The following is a 22,880-nucleotide window of genomic DNA, read 5'->3' as shown; positions in this document are numbered from 1 at the left end:
GACGAGAACGGCTTCTTTTGGAGTAGTTTTGGGAACGTGTCTTGTGTTTGTGTCTCTGGGCAGGATTATATGCAGAATGTCCACGGGAAAGAAATCGACCTTCTGAGAACCACTGTGAAAGTTCCAGGGAAGAGGCCCCCCCGCGCCACGTCAGCCTGCGCCCCCATCTCCAGCCCCAAGACCAACGGCCTGGCCAAGGACATGAGCAGCTTGCACATTTCGCCAAATTCAGGTAAGGTGCTTGTGGCCGGGGCCCCCAGCCCGGAGGGCGTGCCCGCGTGTCCGTGTCAGCGTGTCTGTGTTTGTGGAGCCGGGAGGATGGGGCCTGTGCTCTGTAGCTCGGGGGCCGGCCAGCTCCGGGTCAGCTGAGTGCCCCCGGGGCCACTCAATGGATCTGGGCTGTCAAGGACTGGAGGCGGAGCTTCAGCCCCGGGTGCCCCCAGCGTTGTGAGCTCCCCAAACCTTTGTCTTCCTGCTTGTGCTTCACGCCACCCGCCTGGTGCCCGTCTCTGTCTGACCTGCAGAAACTGGGTTGGACCCAGGAGGCCCCGGAGGTCACATCTAGTCAGACATCCGTGCCCGGCCACTGGTGGGGGGGCCGTGGCTTTGTATGGGGGTGGGCAAAGGGAAAGGGGGCATCTTAAAGGCGTGGCAGCTCACGAGACTCTGGGGCTGGGGATCCTGGGTAGGACCTGAAATGCGTCCTAAAGCTCCACCTAGGGCGTCTGGGAACCCTCGGGGACCAAGAAACCCCTTCGACATCCTGTCGGCCTACCTCTCTTTGAAGGAAATGTGTGTGGCTGTGTGCGCACTCACTCACCCTCTCGCACACCCGTGTGCACACTCACACCTCAGCCAGGGGCTAGCGCAGCCAGCTGACATCGGGACTCAGACTGTTGGAACTGTTCTAGCACGCGTCGGTCAGCCCAGCTTTCCCCAGGGAGGGACAGCGGAGCCAGGGTGGATTTGGGGAGCGGAGGAGCGTCTCCTTCTCCCCGGGTGAGTGAGAGGGACAGATACCCGACAGAATTGTCCCGGTGTACAGGCCCCTCGGCGCTAACCATTCCGCACTAATGGCGTGATCGCGGTTCCCCTCCCCAACGCCCACTTGAGGATGCTGTGAGAAAGCTTGTTTAACGTTGCCTTGAGACAAGGAATAGCTGTTTTTGGGGGACCCCAGGAAGCATGTGGGTGGGAGGGGGCCAGAGCCAGCGGGGATGAGTGAGGGGGGGGAGCCAGGCCGGTGACTCGTGGCCTTTCCTCCTCCTCTAGTGGCCACTAGAAGTGCCCCTGACCCCCTTTGATACCCAACTAGGATTCAGTGGCCCATCACGTGGAGGTACGGCTGCTTTAAATGCCCTTTTCCCCCCTTGGAGAGGGAGGGAAGCCCCAGAAAAGCTTTCCTTCCCTGTCCCTTCCCTGTCCCTTCCTCACCTGCAAAACTTTTCTATTGTGATTATACAAAAACACGAGCAGTCCCATCTTACCTTGGGCTTCCAGTTGGCTATAACCAAGCATTAATGAGGCTTTGCTAATCACTAGCAGGTGCTCCTAATAACCTACAAGCTCGTGCCACAAATTCGCTTAATTTTTAAAAATCTGATTTGCCGCCAGTCCTTCCCCCCCCCATGGATGGTTCCCTCATGGCAGATCCCCCTCACCTCACCTTTTCTCCGGCCTCAATGGGGTGACTGAAAAATGGACTGGGGTCAACTTGGAAGGTAATTGGGGGCCATTGAGTCCCATAAGAATAAATAGTCGAGCCCATGATTCCATCAGTCCTGCTTTTTAAAAGTATCTTATTAAAATCATCAAAAAGTTGGTCATTGAGATTTAGAGCTGGAAGCGAGCTTTGAGGTAAACTAGAACTAGCTCATTTTACATAATAGGAAACTGAGGTTTACAGAGAAAAATGACACTGTTAAGGCCCCATGGGCAGCACCTTGCAGAGCTGGGGTTAAAGCTGTTGCTTAGGTAAGCCACAGAGAAGAACCAGCTTGGGTTAGAGGCACGGATGTCCGGTAAAACATCTGAATTTGGAGTCTGGGGCCCTGGGTTCAATGTGAACTGCTACTTCCTACCTGTGTGCTCTTGTTGCTTGGCCCTCTGGGCCTCTGGAAAATGAGAGGCGTAGGGGAGGGGAGTGATCTCTTCCCAGCCAAGTCTTGTGACCCTCTCACGTCCACAGGATTCTTTCTGAACTTCTCCCGACTCTTACAAACCCATTTCTCCAGAAGGAGACAGATGTAGGAACGCCCGGCCTTTTGCCCAGATGTTCCCCCTTAGGAATCCCTGCTAGTCTCAAGCTCTGACATCTCCAGGAGGAGCTCTGCCAACCAGTAATCGGGTGTCCTGGGTCACACGAGTGTGTGAGATTTGAACTCGGGTCCTCCTGACCCCCCAGCCCGGGGGGGGGGGGCTGCCCATTTTCTGTTTTCAGACATGTCCATGTTGGCAATCTCACCACCTCTTTCTGCAAAGCCCTGGAGGATCTCGGGGCTCAGCCTTCTCTCACCAGTACTTAATGAGCAGAATCTTAGGAAGTGACCGGCCAGTCCTCTCTGCCCATGGTCATCCCCAGGGCGCCCTGGAATAGCCCGTGGTTTCCCATCAGGCCAAATGACTACGTGTCGAGGCGAGGGTTTGTTTCTCTCCCTTCCCTTTGGTTCCCTCAAAGCGCCAAGTCCAGGACCACATAGGGCCACTTGGACCCAATTTTGGGAAAGCTCAGCATTTAAGACAGCCAGTTCTTGTACTCTGGAGCCCCAAAGCAAGCGCTGGCCCCTTCCCAATGCCAGAAGGCAAAGTGAAACTGTTCCTGATGAACAGGCTCTGTTTGCTCACTGAGGCTTGAGACCCCCTCCCCAAGACTGAGAAAGATGAAGATGCAAAGATGGATGGATGGATGAAGAGATGGATGGATGGAGAGATGGGGAGATGGGGAGATGGATGAATGAATAAGGAGATGGATAGATGAATGGAGAAGTGGATGGATGGATAGATAGAGATGGATGGATGGATGGATGGATAGAGAGATGAGTGGATGCATAGATAGAGGGATGAATACATGGATGGAGAGAAATGGGTAGATAAATTGGATATATAGATAGATCAATAGAAAGAAAAAAAGAAAGAAAGGAAGGAAGAAAGGAAGAAAGAAAGAAAGAAAGAAAGAAAGAAAGAAAGAAAGAAAGAAAGAAAGAAAGAAAGAAAGAAAGAAAGAAAGAAAGAAAGAAAGAGAAAGGAAGAAAGAAAGAAGTGATCAGAAACAGAATTAAGCTTGAGTCATACCACGATACATGGGGGTGCCTCAGGGGGTGCTGGGCTCCCCCACCTTGGTGGTCTCCAAACAAGAGCTGGGTGACTCCTTGTCTTGGAATACTTTATTAGGGATTCCTTTTCCCAGTGGATTGGATTAGCTGGCTGGGGACATCCTTTCCAGCTCTGTAATTCTTTGATGTAGAGACAGATACACTTGGAATCAGAAATCCCCAGAGGAAAATCCTGCCTCTGAGCCTCAGCTTTCTCATCTATAAAGTGGGGACGATGATACCAGTAGCACTTATCTCATAGGATAGTTTATGAGATATCAACAAGATAAACTAGGTAAAATGACCTAGAAAACTGAAAGCGCTCTAGAAATGTCAAATTTTAATTAGGATGAAAAAAAAAATAAAATAAAGAAGGCTCCCCTTAAAAAAAAAACCTGAACCACTGGCCACTGGACTGATGTTCCCTGTGCCATGGGTGGGCGTGTCCAGCATGCAGGTGGAGGCTCCCAAAGACGAGCCAGCCAATGGTCCTTGTCTCTAATGGAGACCAAACATGGCCGTTCTGCCCAGAAGATCTTGAGTGTCCTCCTACTTCTCTGTAATGACAAATGGAGGGATGGATGAGCTGGGTAAGATGAGGCTTCTGGAGCCTGTTGTGACCTGCAGCTTCCCTGTCCCCAGATCCCCTCTTCTCCTCAGTTTTGTCTCATTACAGTAATTAAAGTCTTCCACCCCCAAGCAAGAGCGATGGCTACTCCTGGAACCTCCTGAGAGAAGCAGCTGCTCATGTGCTGAGCAAAGGCTTGGGCCCCACTCTAAGGGCCAGAGTCCAGCTTCCAGCTTTTTCCTGGGGCCACCTGAGGGGCTACTTGATGCCCCCTGCCCAGAGACTCTGCTCTAATTAGTGCCTGATGCCCCTGGTTTTGAGCACAGACCTCCTTGATTTCAAGCCCAACACTCTGCCCCTCATCCACCCTGACTTTATGTAAGCTGGGCACACAACAAAAGTGTCATTTTTGATTCCTAGCGATACAGAAGGCCCTGGACCTTCTCCCGGAGAAGATCCGCAGCTTTTTTGGGAGCCAAGCAGTCTTTGAAGCCAGTGGCTTCTGAGTCTTGCGCAGGCTTAGTCATCCTGCATCCTGACTGAGAGGGAAACTTTAGAAGCCTCCTCCCTCGGAATCATGGCCTTTGGGTCGAGGAAAAGAGAGTTCTGGAGCTCCTTGATGGCTTTTTGGTTTTGTTCCTAAAGTTCGCTACTCACTGGGCCTTCCAGATAGATCTGTGTTAAGAGATGGAGAGAGACAGACAGACAGACAGAGCCAGAGAGAAACATGATAATGGGTGGATGGAAAGATAGATAAAGTGTTAAGAGTGATAGGTTGATAGATAGATGGATAGATAGATAGATATAGTGATAAATACAGTGAAAGATGGATAGATAGATATAGTGATAGATGCATGGATAAATAAATGGAGTGATAGATATAGTGATGGATAGATGGATAGATAGTTATATTAATAGATTGATGGATAGATAAATGGAGTGATAGATGGTAAGATAGATATAGTGATGGATGGATGGATGGATGGATGGATGGATGGATGGATGGATGGATGGATAGTTATAGTGATAGCTTGATGGATACATAAATGGAGTGATAGATGGATAGATAGATAGATAGATAGATAGATAGATAGATAGATAGAATGATTAATGGATATAGTGAAAGATGGATAGATATAGTGATAGATGCATGGATAGATAAATGGAGTGATAGATGGTTAGAAAGATATAGTGATGGATAGATGGATGGATGGATAGATAGTTATATTAATAGATTGATGGATAGATAAATGAAGTGATAGATGGTTAGATAGATGTATAGATAGGTAGATAGATAGATAGAATGATCAATAAATATAGTGAAAGATGAATAGATAGATATAGTGATAGATACATGGATAGATAAATGAAATGATAGATGGTTAGAAAGATATAGTGATGGATGGATGGATGGATGGATAGATAGTTATAGTGATAGATTGATGGGTAGATAAATGGAGTGATAGATAGATAGGTGGATGGATAGTTATAATGATGGATGGATCGATAGATATAGTGATAGATGTAGTAAAAGATGGATAAATGGAGTGATAGATGTATGGATAGATAGATAGATAGATATAGTGATAGATAGATAGATAGATAGATAGATAGATAGATAGATAGATAGATAGAATGATTAATGGATATAGTGAAAGATGGATAGATATAGTGATAGATGCATGGATAGATAAATGGAGTGATAGATGGTTAGAAAGATATAGTGATGGATAGATGGATGGATGGATAGATAGTTATAGTGATAGATTGATGGGTAGATAAATGGAGTGATAGATAGATAGGTGGATGGATAGTTATAGTGATGGATGGATAGATAGATATAATGATAGATGGATAGATAGATAGTTATAGTGATAGATGGATCGATAGATATAGTGATAGATGTAGTGAAAGATGGATAAATGGAGTGATAGATGTATGGATAGATAGATAGATAGATATAGTGATAGATAGATAGATAGATAGATAGATAAATGGAATGGTGGATGGATGGATGGATAGATAGGTAGAGTATTGGATGAATAGATAGACAATAGAGATAGATAGATAGATAGATAGATAGATAGATAGATAATTAGTAATGAATAGATAGATAGTTATAGTGATAGAGGGATAGATAGATAAATAGATGGTAGATAGATAAGTAGACCATAGACATGCATATATACACATAGGTACATACATACATACGTGGTGCGAGGTACCGCGGGTGGGAAATTGGAGTCTGACATCAGAGGTGTATTATTTGATTTTGCTGAAGTATTTTACCCATTTTTGTCTGTCCACCTCTATTGTTAGACCCCAATTTCCCGCCCATAATCAATCACCAATAAAATATCAGGTATTTATTAAACACCTACCATGAGTTAGTAGATAGGAATGCTACAGGCGCAAAGAATGAAACAAGAAGCTTACAGTGCAAGCCTGGGAGCCAACAAATGCATATTAAATAACAGCAGAAAGATAAAGTAAATAAGACAAATACAAGGGAGCTAGAGGGGGGCAGCAGCAGTTGGGGGGATCAGAATATGCTGCTTGAGCTCCATTTTAAAGAAAAGAAGCCCCTGATAATGGAGCCCATTCCAGACTTGGGGCTCATCAGAGTTCTTAGAAAAGAGGGAAGGGACAAGATGGCGTGAGACTTGAGAAGACCCAGCCCCAAATCTCCATGGCCAGGATGGATTTATCCTTGCCTCCCCCCCTCTGTTTTCAGGCAGGGCGCCCCTGGGCCAGACTAGCTTAGCCCAAGCTCTCGCACTGCAGGGGGCCTTGCCATGGCCTTTGCTCACACCTGATTTTTCCATTGGTTCTGCTTTCTGCACCACTGTGAGTCCCCCAGAGTCCTCCCCGCTTCTCTGAATTCCTCCTATTCCTCATTCCTGCCGGCGTCCTCTCGATAAAGATGCCTTTTGTGGGGCTGGAGTGACGTGGCCGATCTCCTCCTGCTCCATTTCTCTCTGGGCCTGTCTCCTGAGTGGGGGGCTGATACCATGGCCAGCAGGCAGGCTCCCGGGCCCTCGGAGAGGTCCCTGCCTGAGAAACTCAGTGTCGAGCTCAGGGTCATGGCCGTCTTCCTGGTTACAATTTCATTCGAAGTAAGAGTCACGGACACGCCTGAGAATGCAGAACTTAAAATCTCGGGGTCTTTCCCTTTATTTTATTTTCTGTTTCTTCCTGCCGGGCTCTGGTGCCCTGCAGCCTCCCCTCCCAGGAGTGCGGGCTCCCTTGGGACGTGGGCTGGACGGGGGGCCGGCGAGCTCCCGTCCCAGTCCGGAGGGCGGCGCTCTCTGGCGTCAGCACAAAAAGGGCCTTTGTTTTTAATAAGAGTGTGTGACTGATTTCCCCCAGATCACAGGAAGCACAAGATGAGGATCGATGAGATTTTAAGGTATTTGTGCTGGAGAGAGCGCTCTGTGGAGTCCGCCCCCAGCGGAAGGGAAGCCCTTTGAGGGGCTCCTGTTTTTGACTGGAAGTCCAGTGGCCCCATTGGGCCCGCGCTCGGTGGTGGTTGAAAAATCACCGAGCTGGACGGGACCTGAGAGATGAACCGAGGCCCAGCCCAGAGGGGGAATCATCTCGTCCTGGTCCGGCCCGGCCCTCACGGTCTCCTGCCTGGGTCCCACAGTTCTTAGGGGGCTCTAGCGTGTAATCTTATCCCGGCATATAATTGGATTTCCAGTCTGCGTGTAATTGGATTAGTGTCTAGCCCCATTAGGGAAGTGTCAGAGCCTCTATTTGGCCCTAGGTCCTTTAACTTCAGACTGGATATTCATCACCCTGTGCTCTGCCCGCACCATCTCCCTCTGGAATAAGACTATTCATTAATTAGCCAACCCACAAGCACTTATTAGGCATCTACTGTGTGCTGGGCACAGCGGCTAAAAGTGCACGATCCCCATCTTTCTGACGCGCGTTTGCACGCCACCCTCAATCCTCCTTCACTTCTGGTCCTTCCGAGCCCTTCCTTTTTTCTGACATCATTCGCACCTCTCCTGGGCAATTCCAGCTTTGTTACAACTGGGTCACCCTCACGGCAGCCGCTCCATTGCTTTCTGAAAGATCACTGAAGAATATCAGTCTTTAAAAACTGAGCCTTTGTGGGTGGTCGTCCTTGGAGGCTCCCTTTGGTAAACAGCCACGCGTTTCTTCTCCCAAAAAGCATTTGTTCCTCTTTTGCCAAATGCAAAGCATTCTGGGAGGAGCTAGGAATACAAAAATGAACAGCTTCCGGTAGCTCACATGCTGCAGGGGCGGGACGTAGGATGTTCCTCATTGCTGAGCTGTCAATCCAGAGTCCAGATGTTTTAAAAATTCACATAAAACTGCTCTCTCCTTCAAGAACCTCAAGATTGTGGGGAAGGAGCCATTGGATAAGTCTAGGGACTTAAGTAACTTAAATAACTATAGGGACTTAAACCTGAAGATGATCATTCACTTAAGAATAGCTGACCCCACTAAGTCCCAGCAGGTGCAGGATGCTGGCGTTTTTAAGGGGCCTTGGCTTTTATATAAAAAGGGGATTTTTGATTTGACATTGTTCAGTGCATGGTATATAGTAGGTACTTAATAAATGCTTGTTGAAATCTGTTTTTATAAAGAAGTTTCTTATCTACTTTGTCCACATGTCAGAATACTCTTGGCTTTGCTTAGGAAACCCATGTGAACAAAAATCAAAAAGGCCCCGTCCTTTTGCGCCAATGTCGCACACACCCTTATGGGTTTTGTAATGATTCCTAGCAGATTCAATGTGCTGGAACAGAAGGGAAAATGGCCAAGCCCGACACACACGACCTTCCCCTTCTTCTCTGGATCTTCTATCCGGACATGGAGCAAACAGCAAAATTCATCAGTCAGGCCACAAGCACTTATTGAGCACCTACTGCATACAAAGCAGCATGCTAGGAGCTGAATATGAATGTTAGCTCAGAGAGGATTCCGATCTCTTGACATTTCATGTCTTCAAAGCATCATTTTCCTTGTTTGTAAAGAGGATTGTTGTCATGCTTAAATGAGAAACTCTGGGGAGCCCCCTGCTGTAGGGGCAGCCCATTCTGGGGGGGGTCAGCTCTGTGAGATGGTTCCTTCTGACCGCAAACTTCTCCTGGCTTCTCCCCAGGGTAAACAGAATGGCTGGATCACTCATCGGGTCTCTGGGCATTCTAAGGAGCAACCGATGAGTTTGGGCCAAATGGTTGTAGAAAGCAGCATCACGCTGGGCCTTGAAGGGGGGGTGGACCTTACACAAATACAAAAAAAGGCAAGCATGTGCCCAGGCCTTGTATAAAGTGGCTGAGGGACTAATAATCAGCCATTCAGTAAGTCAAGCATTTATTAGACTCCTTCTGCCTCAGGCACTAGTGTCATAAAGACAAAACCAAAGCCGGCCCTGAGTTCTAGGGAGTTTATCAGTTGGTAAACAGAGTGGAAACATGGAGGGGCTGAGTGTTGTGTCAGGAAGGCCCCTCTTCCTGAGTTCAAATCCAGTCTCAGACACTTATTAACAGAGTGACCCTGGATGTGTCACTTTGTCTGCCTCAGTTTCCTTATCTGTAATTTGAGCTGGAGACAAAATAACAAGAAAACCCCAAATCGGGTGAGTGACTGAACAGCAGCAAAGAATAGCACAAATACGAGTTAAGGAGACTGAACCCCGGGCAGTTTTGCCAGACAGTGTGGCAGAAGTGGGCAGAGGGAGGCCCTCCTCACCGGGTCCCAGAGTAAAGGAGAAACTTCCCTTCCTAAGCAATAGTTGCCACCACAACCGCCCCCAACAAGCCAGCTCCATACTTAAGCACCTGCCATGGGGACAGCTCCCACCTCCCGGGGCAGCCCAGCCCATGGTGGGCCCCTCTTGTCCTCAGGAAGTGTTTTCCTGGCATCTTTGCACAGTTCACCCACCAGCCCGGTTCTGCCCTCGGGAGCCGAGCATAAGAAAGCCGGTCCCTCTCGCACGGCTTAGTCTTGCTCCTGCCCAAAGAAGTAAATAAGATAATGTCTATAAACCACTGACAAATTTAAAGCATTGAAATAACCACCTTTTCATTCCCCAAAATTGCTGCAGGATTGCCCTCCCCCCAGGTCTTCTCTCCCTCAGGCTGAGCAGCCCTGCCCAGGCTGCCCGGCTTCCTCCGGACCTCCTGATGTGGCGTGACCCAAAAAGAACGGCGTTCTGCGTTGTAGGTGTGGGAGCCTTGGGTGCCGAACGTCTCTGAGTGCAGCCTCAGATCAGGCTTCCCGGCAGCCATGACGGCATTGACTCATATGGCCCGACATAGAGAAAGTTGGTCTGGCTGGGAGAAATCAGGTCAGAAGAACCTTACTCAGTGTTGGTTCATTGACTAGGTTCTAGGTTCGATTTGTGTATTCCCAAAGCAAAAACCCACATTAGAGGGGGCAAGTCTGGGGAAAGGATGGGGCGAGATCCTGCGTCCTTCCGGCGTCCACGGCCTCGGCCGCCCACCTGCCAAATGGCCAGTTGCTCTCCGGAGCAGCCCGCCCTCCATGCCTTCCAAAAAGGCCCCAGAACCTCTGTGTTAGAACTTCCCCTTGGAAGCAGAGGGGGGAAGAGTCAAGTTTTCTGATCCCTTTTTTAAAAAATCCTTTTTTGTGCCTGAAATTAGTCTATGCAGCTAATTAACGTGCTCGATAGATTGCCCGGGATCAATAAGCGAGAGCTCTTAGCAAATACAGTGGCTGAGCCGGAATGATAATTAGCAAGACAAACATTGGAAATGGTCGTGTGAACTTCCCCGAATCCGCGCCGTCTCCGCGGATGTCATTTGCTCCTCCGGCAGGCAGCCCCGATGTCACTGGGACTGTGACTTTTATTCTTGTGTTCGCCATGGCCCACGCTTCCATTTTCTGTTCCAAGATGACAGATCGAGAGCCTCGTCCCGATAATGTGCTCTCGTAGAGTTTGGACCATTATGGATGTTCTCATTCCAGCCGGCTGGATGCTGAGGCCCTTTTGCAAAACAGAGTCTCCTCCAGACCCCCCGCTTCGGTTCCCCAGCGGTTTAAAAATATGAAAGCCATCAGGAGGCTGGAAACTGATTTACCGAACGGGGGTAGCAGGGAACAATCTCAAATGTGTTTTGAGTATTGAACTGCCGTTGACATCTAAAGTCCCAACCATGCTGTTTTCTTCCATACTCCAGCAATCAGGGCAATCCAGCAAACCCATAAAAAACCAAACTAATAACATGAATATTCAGTGACCTAGAATACTAATTATTGTCATGAATATTAATGGATCGGACTTGGTTCTCTCGCTCGCTCTTTCTCTTTCTCTCTCCCTCCCTCCCTCTTTCTTTCTCTCTCTCCTCCGTCTGCCTCGTTCTCTCTCTCTCTCTCTCTCTCTCTCTCTCTCTCTCTCTCATTCTCTCTCTCTCTCTCTCTCCCCCACTCAGCCAGCTCTAAAGATGGGCCATAATGAGAGCATTTAAGAGAGAGAGCGCTCTCCTCCGTGACAGGGACTGGGGTAATAAGGAGAGCTTGATTAACGCGGTGCACTTGGGGGAGAGATGAGAGGCTTCACGTGGCCCTGTTGTGGAGGAGGCAATGAGGCTCCGGCGGCTCTGTTGCTGCTCCCTCAGATTAATGAGGCCTAAGAGTGCATTAGGAACAGTGACAAAGGTTTGATCTAATGGGCCCAGTCATTTTTCCTTTGAGTGACAGACGCACAGAAGTAATTGGCTGTGCAGAATGGCGGCTCATTGGCAGTACTTAAGGATACATTATCCCCGTTGTGTGGCCCGCAGAGGCTGTTTATCAAAACTGCGAGCTCTGCAGACGCGCACATCCCTAAGCCGCTTGTACAGTGGGAACGGCCATCAAAAAATCATGTGAAAATGCAACATCCAAACTTGAGCCATTGTGGTCTGGGAGAAACAAAGTTTTTTTTTTTTCTTCTTCTTTGTTTAGTTTCAAATGGTTGAGAAAACATTTTAATAAGTGGGGGGTCCCTGCTTGGGAACGCCGAGCGGGGACGTGCGCACCGCCGCCCACCGCCTTTCCCATTTGTCGACAGCCATGTTGTCGGAGTCGCCCCTCGGCCCCATTTCCTCCTTGGTCCCCTGTTAATTCCCCCAGGTTGGACTTTGTTTACACGATTTAATCTTCCACTTCATGGATTGAGAACTCGGTTTTATCATTAAAACCCAAAATTCTCTTTATTTTTTTCCTCAGTACTATGATGTTTTTCTAAATACGTGTAAGTTTTCAGCATTCCTTTTTCTAAGATTTTGTGTTCCCAATTTTTTCTCCCTCCCTCTCCAAGACGGCAAACAATCTGATTTAGGTGAAACACAACATTCCCTTTAAACAGAACGCTCCACGGGTTCGGAATGGAAAAGAGGCCCCAAGGACTGGAGAATTAGAGATGTCTAAAAAATAATAATAACAATAGCAACATCTTCTGAGCCCCTGTTTGGGACTCTGATTCATGCCCGTCTTTAGATGCAATTTTAACCTGAAGAATCTGAGTCTTTCAGCAGGTCCAGGTGACCCGAGAAGGGCGGATCCCTTTTCCTCCATAGGATTTACTAAGCTCTGTAGTGGGATTGGGGTCACAAAGACAAAAACAAGACACTTCTTGCCCTCTTTCTGTTTGTTCATGGAGGGCCCCGAATGTAGCCGAATATATTCAGTCATTTGGGGAAAAGGTGATGGTCTTGTACAAAATGGCGCCTGAAATGGCGAGTGAAAAAAGCTGCTCCGAGTCTCCTGTGATGGGCAAAGTCCCTCCCTCCGGAGCCAGCTGGGTTCTCCAGTAGGCCCAGGATCAATTAGGCCAGAGGGCATCTGGCTGAAGAGGAGGGAGGGGGAGAAGGAAAAGGAAATAGAAACTGGAGAAGAACTTCCTCTTCTGCTCCTCCTCTTCTTCCTCCTCCATCTTTCTCTTTTTCCTCTTCTTCTGTTCCTTCTCTTTTTGCTCCTGTTCCTCCTTCTTTTCCTTCTCCTTTTTGTTCTCTTTCTCTTCTTCCTTCTCCTCCCCTTCTTCCTCCCTCTTCTCTTCTTCCTTTTCTTTCTCCTTCTCCTCTTCTTCATTCCCCGATGACTCCTTGGAGCACTAGACCCTCCCTTCAGTCTTTCCTCAGCTTCTGTGCCATCTTGCTGTGCCGGTTCTCCCCTTGCCTCAGTAACCCTCATCTCCTTCCTTTCAGTCTTTCCTTCCCTCCTGGGCTCTAGCCATGACCGTAGCTCTATGTCTGGCTCTTTGTCTGGGGCTGCCCTTTTCCTCCCTCTTGGATCCAGCACTTGTACATGCATGTCTCCATCTCAGACCATGAGCTGCCTGGGGTCTCAGGTGCCCATGGCCATGGATAATAATCCCTGCATGACTTAGTTCCCCAGGATGTCGTGAGGAACAAATAAGACAAGGTTTAGAAAGTGGATCTTAACCCTCCAGTCTAGCCCAGTACAGGAGAGAGAGCACTAGAAGAGTTAGGAGAGAGAGCACTGTTTTGGGGAACAGAAGAGCTGGGATTAAAGACCCTCCAAAAAAAGCTTTTATCATTATTGTCATTATTGTTATATTTGGAAAACAGCGCAGTGCCTGGCACATAGAAGGTACTGCAGCGGGCTTCTTCCTTTCCCCTTTAATCCTCGTTCCCATCGTCATCATTGCTATTACTTTCTCGGGATCGGCAGCTCTCACCGAGGTCGCTGCATCCAGTACCAGAACTGAAAAGTTGGGTCCTTCACCTCTTGGAGAGTTGCCCGGATCACGGAGTAAAGGCAGCAGCCCAAAATCTCACAGCCAGGAAGTGCCGAGGCAGGGTCTGAATCCACCTCTTCCCAACTCCTCAATATACATGTATTTATTTGACTTGACCTGGTGTTTCCTTGCTACAGGAAGTCCCTTGTGAGACCAGTCCCGGTGTGCGTCTCTCTGCACCTTATCTTCCGAAAGGCTTGTCAGGGGGCACGGCTGGAAGGCTCGCCCAGCTTGTGGCAAAGGCTTGGTTTTCCCCCTCCTTTTTTCCCCCAGTGGCCCTGTCACTAGGTAGAATATTGAAGAGGCTTCCAGGCTTCCATCCATTAATAGCCCTAAGTTGGATTTTTGTTTATGCGATTTATTCTTCCATTTCATGGATTGGAAACTTGGTGGTACCATTAAGGCCCACGGTGACCTTTCAATGCAACATTCCACGTCTTCCAAGTGGAAGAAAGCCCAGCGGACTTAGAGGCGTTGAAAAAACCTCTGCAGAATCTTTCATCTCCCACAAGAAGTCAGGCTGGGGCCAAGGGAACCACAGCCACCATAAGTTCTTAACAAAAAGTTAAAGAAATGTATTTTTATTTTTTTACTCTTATTTTTATTTTTTATTTCTTTTATTTTTATTTTACTCTTATAATATGTGGTCCCTCCCTACTTTTTCTGGTGGGGGAAAGCAGGAAGCTGCCTTTTGCCATTGTGCAAATAGGTTACTTTGGGAAGGTCCATGAGCTGGCCCTTGAGCTGCCACCAATCATGGTGAGCCTTAGTTGTCCCTGTCCTTGTTTAGAGAGATCACCGCTGCAGACAAATTGGCTACAGCTTTTTAAGTGAATGGGGCAACTTTTTCCTTATACTTTCTGTCTGAATGAACCTATGGATAAGTCAATCTGTGTGTGTGTGTGTGTGTGTGTGTGTGTGTGTGTGTGTGTGTGTGTGCGCGCGCTGTGGGCAGGACTGGAACACAGGACTTAGTGATTGTGTGGCCATAGCCTCTCCACGCCTCCCTGCTGCCTCTTTTTCCCCCATTAGCTTCACAAAGCACTCTTGTAGTACTGGTGACTGTCTCGGGAACTTTCTCCATCATCAGACTTGCCTTTCCCTATCAGTTATGGGTTTCCTTTTCCTGTTTTCCACACTAGAGTCAGGACACGTGTGTAAGACGGTCACAATCGGCACAGGGTCCCCGTTTCCCAGCGGTTTCTGCTGACTTCTGTCATCGTTTCCAGCTGACTTCTGTCCCTTTATGGAACCTCGATGGCCGATTCTTTTTCTAGGGACCCAGACTCAAGCTGGAGCTTCGAGAACTGCCCTTGGCAAAAAGCTCTCTTGCCAGGGGGGCAGCGCCCGCCTCTGGTCCCTGACCCGAGTTGGACATCGGCGTGGGGAGCCCCGGGAGCATGGGGCTGCCAATGGGTCAAGGCTTCCGTGCTCTGGGGAGGGAGGCTGGGCTGGCGAATGGCCCCCTGCACCTCCAGCCTGGGAGAGACAGGGAGACCTAGTCTCAATCCTAATAATAATGATGATCACTTTTTTTTTTTTTTTTTTTTTTTTTTTTTTTTTTTTTTCAAGAAAAAGCCCTCATCAGAGTAAAATTGTACTGATTGAGAGGCAGGAGAATCAGCCGCATACATAACGCCGTGAATGACTAATGCACACACATTTAAATCACGGGCAGTTCACTGTTTTATGGTATGGTGGTGAATTATATTCTTTTTGCATTTGTAATTAGAGGGCGGAACAGATGGTGAAGGCTTAGTTTGAACTGATGTGGCCATTAAAATAACCTACACTGCCCAAGGATGGCTCCATGGAGCACCGGCCTCCCCCTCCCGGCGTACCCCTGCTCACACACCCGCACGCTGCCAGATAACGGGAGACGTACCAGACTCCAGAAGAAGAGCAGGCGAGAACTTTTCTGGAAATGTGTGTGCAAACCGATAAGTCCCTTGTACCTGCGCATGGCGGGCTCCGGCTCTGACTCGTGAGTCTTTCTGTTTCGTGCTGTTTGCGGGCTCACCTTCTCCCCTTCGCCCCCGCAAGTGAGGCCATTCACAAGGGCACGAAGCTGATGGTTTGGGATCTGTCAGCAGAGACCCCTCAGCTCCTTCGCTTCTGGCTTTGGAAAGCAAAGATAAGCCTGTGGAATAAAGCAGGGGAGACCGCTGGGTCTGCAGAGGGGAGATGCTGGGTCTCTGACTATGGAGAAGACAATGGTGGATTCAGAACTGGTTATGGACTTTCTAGATCTAATCCAGAACCTCCAGTTTATAGTTTCAGAGAAATATAATCGATTGTCCAGAGATAGACCTAGAAGTGCCTTTGAGGGAGCTCTTAGCCTGAGCCCATGGGCCCAGAGGAGAAAAAAAAATACATCTTTATTTTCACTAACATCAAACTAAAATTAGCATTTCTTTCACTGATGAATTTTTTTTAATGTTTGGAAAAGGGACCAGTAAACATGACCAGCCTGCCGGGGGGCCAAAGCAGGGGGGGAAAGGTTCAGATGTCCTGTTCTGGTCCAACCCACTCATCTTAGAAATGGGGAAACCGAGGCTCAGAGAGAGAAGAGGCTCGCCCCAAATCACCGAGGCTGGGATCCGAACCCATTGTGTCCGTCTCCACATCTGCCTTCCTTCTGTCACCAGGCCTAACAAACGCATCCTTTCCTTGCTCTCTTTCAGAAGAACAACAAAAAACTAAATAAACCAAATGGAGTTTAGTCGGCTCTTCTCACCCTTGTTTAAATAATAACTGTCTCCCCCTGCGAAAAATGCCCCATGTTTTTCAGACTTGAAGCTTTCGGTGGAGGAGGGCTTATTGTCCGGGCCAGCCCCACTGGGACCGGGGCAGTGGGTGAGCCTCAGAGCCAACCAGATAAACAGCAGAACAGGCCACTTCTCGTGTAATAAGCCTGGCGTTTGAAAGCAGGGGCCTTTGATATTTTTTTTTTAAGCAGATGAATTTTTTTTTTCCAATGGGAAACCTGCATTTCATAATTTATTTATTTATTAATTTTGCTCATCGGGGACCAGTTCGGGCGGCACACTGACACTCATTCAGATAGAAATGCCATGTTCACTTTGAAATGGAAATTGTTTAAAGAAAAATAGCATATGGTCGAAGGAAGTACCTTTTCAAATCGGCTCGTGCACTTTCGGGCCGGGAGTGCGAGGGAAAATTATTCTTTGGCCAGAATTTGGAGCCTTTGACACATGGAAACTTGGCCTAATCAAGGCTTTCCAGTGAGCATCTCCACATATCCATATCAAGGGACAAGTGCTGTGAACAGGAGGATTAGCATAGTAATTTCCCTGCCCCCTGCTAATCAACTTAAGCAGCCAGCTGATGCAGAGATGATGTATGGGAAGGCACTTGCTTTCTGAACTCGGTTCGGGCCAGGTAGTTGACAATGTATTTCTGCCTTAATGCCGAGATGTTTGGCAGGGGAAGAATCGGAGAGACAGATGCTGCCCACAGCTTAGGCTTTTCTTACGAGGCCTTGACACAGATCCTTTCATGGCTGTCTCTTTTAACAATCATCCTTGGAGGAGGAGGAGGCTTCTCTCTCTCAGGGAGACTTCCTGGCCCCCTTCCCCAAACCGACTTCCCCCGGCGCTTCCTGGGCCCCGGCCGCGGTGCAGGGACATCCCGCCGGAGCCTAAGCATCGTAACGGGACCGTAGCGAGAGGAGGCTCTTGGAGCAGGAGTGCGAGATGGGAGTGTTTGTGAGGATGTCGGGACACAGACCCAGGAAACTCAGCCAATTTCCACAAGCCTTGAGTCCCAATCCGAAGCAACATAGGACTGCTTCCCTATTCCCACTTTGTTATATACTCCTGGAGCAAATAAACAAATATATAACACATATATGTTATATAAACCATATAGAATATATGTTATATAAAATACGCATAACACAATATATAGGCTTCCTTCTTCCTGCTTTGTTATATACGCCTGGAGTATGTGTGTGTCTGTATATATACATATACATATGCATACACACACACACACACACACACACACACACACACACACACACACACACATATATATAGGAAAAAGGACTGCTTTCTTTTTCCCATTTCCCATTCCTATATATAACATATATGTGTTATTATAAAACATATGCATCATATGTTATATTGTTACATATATGTATATGTAACACACACATATACATAAACATAAAAAGGGACTGCTTTTTTCCCACTTTGTTATATACTCCTGGAGTACACACACACACACACACACACACACACCATGCTTATTACATGTGATATATATGAAAAAGGACTTCTTTCTTTTTCCCATTTCCCATTCCTATATATAACATATATGTGTATATAAAACATATGTAACATATATTATATGTGCTACACATAATATGAAAAGGACTTTCTTTTTCTTTCCTATTTCCCATTCACATATATATATATATAACTATGTGTGTTATATAAAACATATATACATAACATGTTATATGTGTTACATATATAAATATATTTATATATATATGTGTATATGTATAAAGAACTGCTTTCTTTTCACCATTTCCCATTCCTATATATAACATATGTGTGTATATAAAACATATATGGCATGTTATATTACACATATATGAAAAAGGACTTTATTTTTCCCTTTCCCATTCATATATATATATACATATATAAAACATATGTATTATGTAAAATATATATAACATGTTATATGTGTTACATGTATGTAAATATATTTATTTTATATATGTGTGTGTGTGTATAAAGGGCTGCTTTCTTTTTCCCTTCTCACCTCCAGAAGTTTGTACTGTCCTAATGGGAATGGCTTGCCCTACATCAGACCATCAACTCCCAATTTTGGATCCTTTGGTCCCTCCACCTGGGGGGTGCCCAGAGTCACAGAACCGGAGCAGCCATGAAGAAATCCTTTCCAAAAAGAAGCCCCCATGGCTGGGAGGGGCTCAGCTTGCCCTCGGGGAAGCAGTGGGAGGGAAGTCCCAGCCCCTCCTGAGGAGGCTCCACTCCATTCCGGACATCCAACCTAAAGCTTCATTCCTTGTTCTTGGGGCCTTCGGGTCTCCCCGCCGTGACAGCCATTCCCTTCTCACATAGCCCTCGCCGCTCTGGCTGCTCTTCTCTGGGCACTCTCCCACTTAACAGGGGCTTTTCCAAACTATGAGCACAGCCCTCCAGGGGAAGGTGGACCAGGGCAGAGAGCAGAAGGTCCTGGGAAGCCTTATTTCCCTAAATGCATCTCACTGGTATTCTTGGCTGCCCCATCATATTAGTGGCTCAGGTTGAGCTCGCAGTCCTCCAACACCCCCAGATCCATTTCCATCTCCCCACCTAAGATTTGTGGTACTGATGTTTTGTTGCTGTTCATTTCAATTGGGTTCAATTCTTTGCGGCCCCATTTGGGGTTTTCTTGGCAAGGATTTTGGAGTGGTTTGCCATTTCCTTCTCCAGCTCATTATTCAGATGAGTAAACTGAGGCAAGCAGGATTAATTGACTTGTCTAGGGTCACCCATGAGTAAGTATCCGAGGCCCTATTTGAACTCGGAAAGATGAGTTTTCCTGACTCCGGGCCCAGAACTCTGTGTGCTGTGGTTCCCCGGAGCTGCCCAAGTACAAGACTTTCCATTTATTAACCCGCCAGACTTCTTCTTGGATGCAGCTCAGTGCTCTGGCCCATAAAGGGCCTTTGATCCTCGCTGGGTCACCCCGACTGCTCCCCATCCCTCCCCGCTGTGTCCCCTGCAGTTCCTATGCAGATATCCAACAGCAGAGGGTCAAGCTCAGGCCTCTTGAATCTGACCGATCATTTTGGAGCCTAATCCAGATCCCTCTTTTCCATAAGAAGGATGACAGTCTCTTAGCCAAGCTCCTTGAAAACTTTATCAGTAGCTTTGCTGACGTCTGGGTAAACTTTGTGCTCAGCATTGTCCTCATCTGCTAATGGATTCATCTTGCCCAAAACCAAGAATGAGGTTAGTCTGTATCCTGGAAACTCCCCCACACCTACCACACAGCCAGTCCGCATGAGGAGAGCAATAAAAATAGCTTGAATTTATATGGGACACGGAGGTGTACAGAGTGTTCTCAACTGCCATTAGGATCATCTTTGCCAAAAGCTCAGTGCTGCAAAAATTCCCGGGAATACTTGGACCTGCAGATCTTCTTCTGGGCTTAAGAAAGTGCATGTATCTTTGAGAACATTTTAGATGGGGCGGATGACTCTGTTATCTAGAAATCACCTTGTGTTGACTTCATGCCCTCCAAAAGGGCTTTAGCCGCTATTCTCGTTAGCCCTGGCTCTGGTAAAGTTGGCATGAGATGCTTCCGAGAGCTCTGTTCATTTTCAGCAGATAGCTCAGTGATTTCTGGCCTAAAGTTGTAGACCAGTGGTTATCCTTCGCACTTGAAACTTTCTCAGTCTCTAAAGGAGAGGGCCTGCTGGGGGAACTCATTGCTATGTTTTTAGGGTAGAGATATTTTAAAAGATTAAATAAGATCCTTTATGAAATTTTTTAACTTAAATTAAAAAAATAAATTTGACAAAACATCAACAAAGAAGAACATTCCCATATACAAAGAACATTCCCATATATAAAGAACATTCCCATATACAAAGAGATTGCGCGTAAAACTGGGAATCAGTATTTCTATGGATGAATCAAGAGCAATCAAATACACTGAGAATATGCTCCCTCTTTACCTCCCCCTCCCGGTATCCCTGTCTTTTGGCGAGCTGAGAGTCATGATGAGAATCTGGAAAGGCAGAAGTATAATGGAAGTAGAGAGCAACCGGGTGGTGTAGTGGACAGTGTGCCAGGTCAGAAACCCCGAGTTCAAATCCAGCCTCAGACACTTACTGGCAGGTGACCCTGGTCAAGTCATATAACTGTGTTTGCCTCAGTTTCCCCTCTGTCAAGTGAGCTGGAGAAGGAAATGGCCAAACACTCCAGTCTCTTTCCCAAGAAAACCCCAAACGGGATAACAGAGATTCAGACATGACTGGAATAAGCATGGCGGATACCATTCTCCCCACTTTACAGAGGAAGGAACCGAGGCCCCAGTAAGCCGTATTGCAGCTAGGAAGTGTCAGAGGCAGAGTTGGATTCCAGTTCTTCCTGTCTCCAGATCTAGACCAGAAGAGAAACAAGTGACATTGTGGCAGGAGGGTATTGTAGACCCCCTCCCTGAAGGGAGGAGATAGGAAAGAGGGAGTTTGAGAAACTTTTTCCAGGAGAATGGGGATAGAGAGCTCTGGTTATCTGGGCACTCGTCGGGTCTCTCCATATCAATGAGTTCTCGTTTTCATGATTGGCCATTGTCTTCTCTGGACCCCAACTGGCCACCAAACATAGACATAGCCGGAAGCTCTGCAGGAAGTCACCAGGCCCCATCCGCCGTGCTTCCCAAGTTGAGGGACCGTGCATTGCAGATTTCAGAGGAAGACCAGCTGGATGGCCAAGTGGAAGGCCATCACTTCAACAGGGTCTTCATGAGAGATCCTCGGCCATGACCTGACGTGCTGTCCAGAAGGGGATTCTCAGGATACAGGCTTTCCAGATAAAGGGTAGCTGTCCAAAAAGATGATTGAGAGCTACAGAAAAGTCATCCATCAGCGTGGACTTTACAAGGGAGGTTCAGAAATTGGAGAGATGGGGGAGCTAGGGAGACGCTGGAGACACATTTCACCAAGTCCCTTCTATCTTGGGGAGAATTGTAAAAAAGAATAAAGGACAAGATGACTGTCACAGCCCTCCCAGGGTGCTGTCAGGAGGTGGAGATGAGGTCGGAGGACATTAAAAATAGCCAAAGGGTCTCATTGTTGGGTTCTGTTGGGTCACTTACCCAGTGCCACACAGTCTTATCTGTCTACTGTGCCCATCTGGCTTGTGTATCAACAGTCTCTGGGCTTCCTGAGAAGCTCCATGTATCCGTGGCGTGGTCACTAGAAAAGAAAGGCCAGGCTTGAAATCACGGTAAGTCAGACTCAGTGTCGAGGCCCCCACCGCCTGACCTCCTTGCATTGTTCCTTCCCCAAGTTCGGGTGCTCCCCTGGAAGATTCTGCAGTTGAATGTTCAGGGGCCCCAGATGGAAAGGAAGGGAATCAAGCACAACAGACAATTACAGGTGGTTCGTCATTGGGGGTGAGAGTCAGGGTCAAAGGTAGCTCCCACATTTTCTGCTGACCCCTGAATTCCTTTTCTCTAATGTGCTTATCATCTGCACCTTTACATTTGTATTGAGATACTTGTCTGTATCATTTCCCCCAGAAGGCTGAAGTTCTATGAAGGTAGGAACCATTTCCCATGGAAACTTCATACCTTTCCTAGAATTCTTTCTTTTAACTGTCTTTTTTTTTTTTTTTTTTTTTGGCCTACAGTTATTTTGGTTTTTTCTAGTAAATTTATTTTTAATACATACTGCTTTATGAATCATGTTGGGGAAAAAAATCAGAATAAAAGGGGAAAAACATGGGAGAGATTGAAAACCAGGAAAAAGACAGGAACAGAAGTGATTTACATTTGGTCTCCTTAGTTCTTTTTTCTGCATGTAGACTCAGTCTATTGGGATTGCTTTGGATTCTTTTAAATGTTTTAAGGGATGTCTTTATAGCCACCACCTGAGGAAGACTCCCAACCTATCCCAGCAAACACATTCCCTTTTAAAAAAGGAAAGCGCCAACTCCTGGAGCAGACACCCTCTCCCCATCTCTTGGTACTCCGGGTACCTTCTCTTCATCCCTCACCTCTCATGAGGCAGCGGGTGCTCATTGCGGATTTCCGGGGAATCACAATCACTTGTATTTCATTTGAATTGTTATTCTTTTAGGATTTTTCAAAGACACCATTGCAGTGATCATGTGAACTGAATCAGAACGTACGACTCTTCCCATATTTCTCTAAATTAACATATCTATTTCTTATTGCGTGACATGTCCAGTTATTTCACAGCAACAATTACTTTAGCCATTCCTGACTTTGAGTCCACTTTGTTTCCAGTCTTGTGCCACCGCAAGGGTTCTGTAAATACGGGGTAGATCTAGCAATGTTCCCTCCATTATTAACCTCCACTGATTTACGTGCGTGATAATAGAACTCCCAGGTTAAATTGGATGAATGGTGTATTTACGGCCTCTGATTTCATCATCCCAAATTGTTTTGGGGAATGGTTGTTCCAAACTACACCTTGACAACCAGGGTATGTCCGTGTGCCTGTCTTCTCAGAGTCTCCAGCATCAACTAT

General features: G+C 47.2%; 1 protein-coding gene across 1 annotated transcript in view; it reads left to right on the top strand.

Moving 5' to 3' along the window:
* The window catches only part of AGAP1 (ArfGAP with GTPase domain, ankyrin repeat and PH domain 1), a 622,443-nt gene that overhangs the window by 448,073 nt on the left and 151,490 nt on the right, over positions 1-22,880 (top strand). The window contains 1 exon segment of the mRNA XM_074264417.1: positions 64-232. Within this exon segment, the coding sequence (XP_074120518.1) occupies positions 64-232 (169 nt within the window).

The sequence above is a fragment of the Sminthopsis crassicaudata genome, chromosome 4, assembly GCF_048593235.1.
Source record: "Sminthopsis crassicaudata isolate SCR6 chromosome 4, ASM4859323v1, whole genome shotgun sequence".
Lineage (NCBI taxonomy): Eukaryota > Metazoa > Chordata > Mammalia > Dasyuromorphia > Dasyuridae > Sminthopsis > Sminthopsis crassicaudata.
The sequence above is the reverse complement of the archived record's forward strand: the minus strand, read 5'-3'. Positions and strand labels throughout refer to the sequence as shown.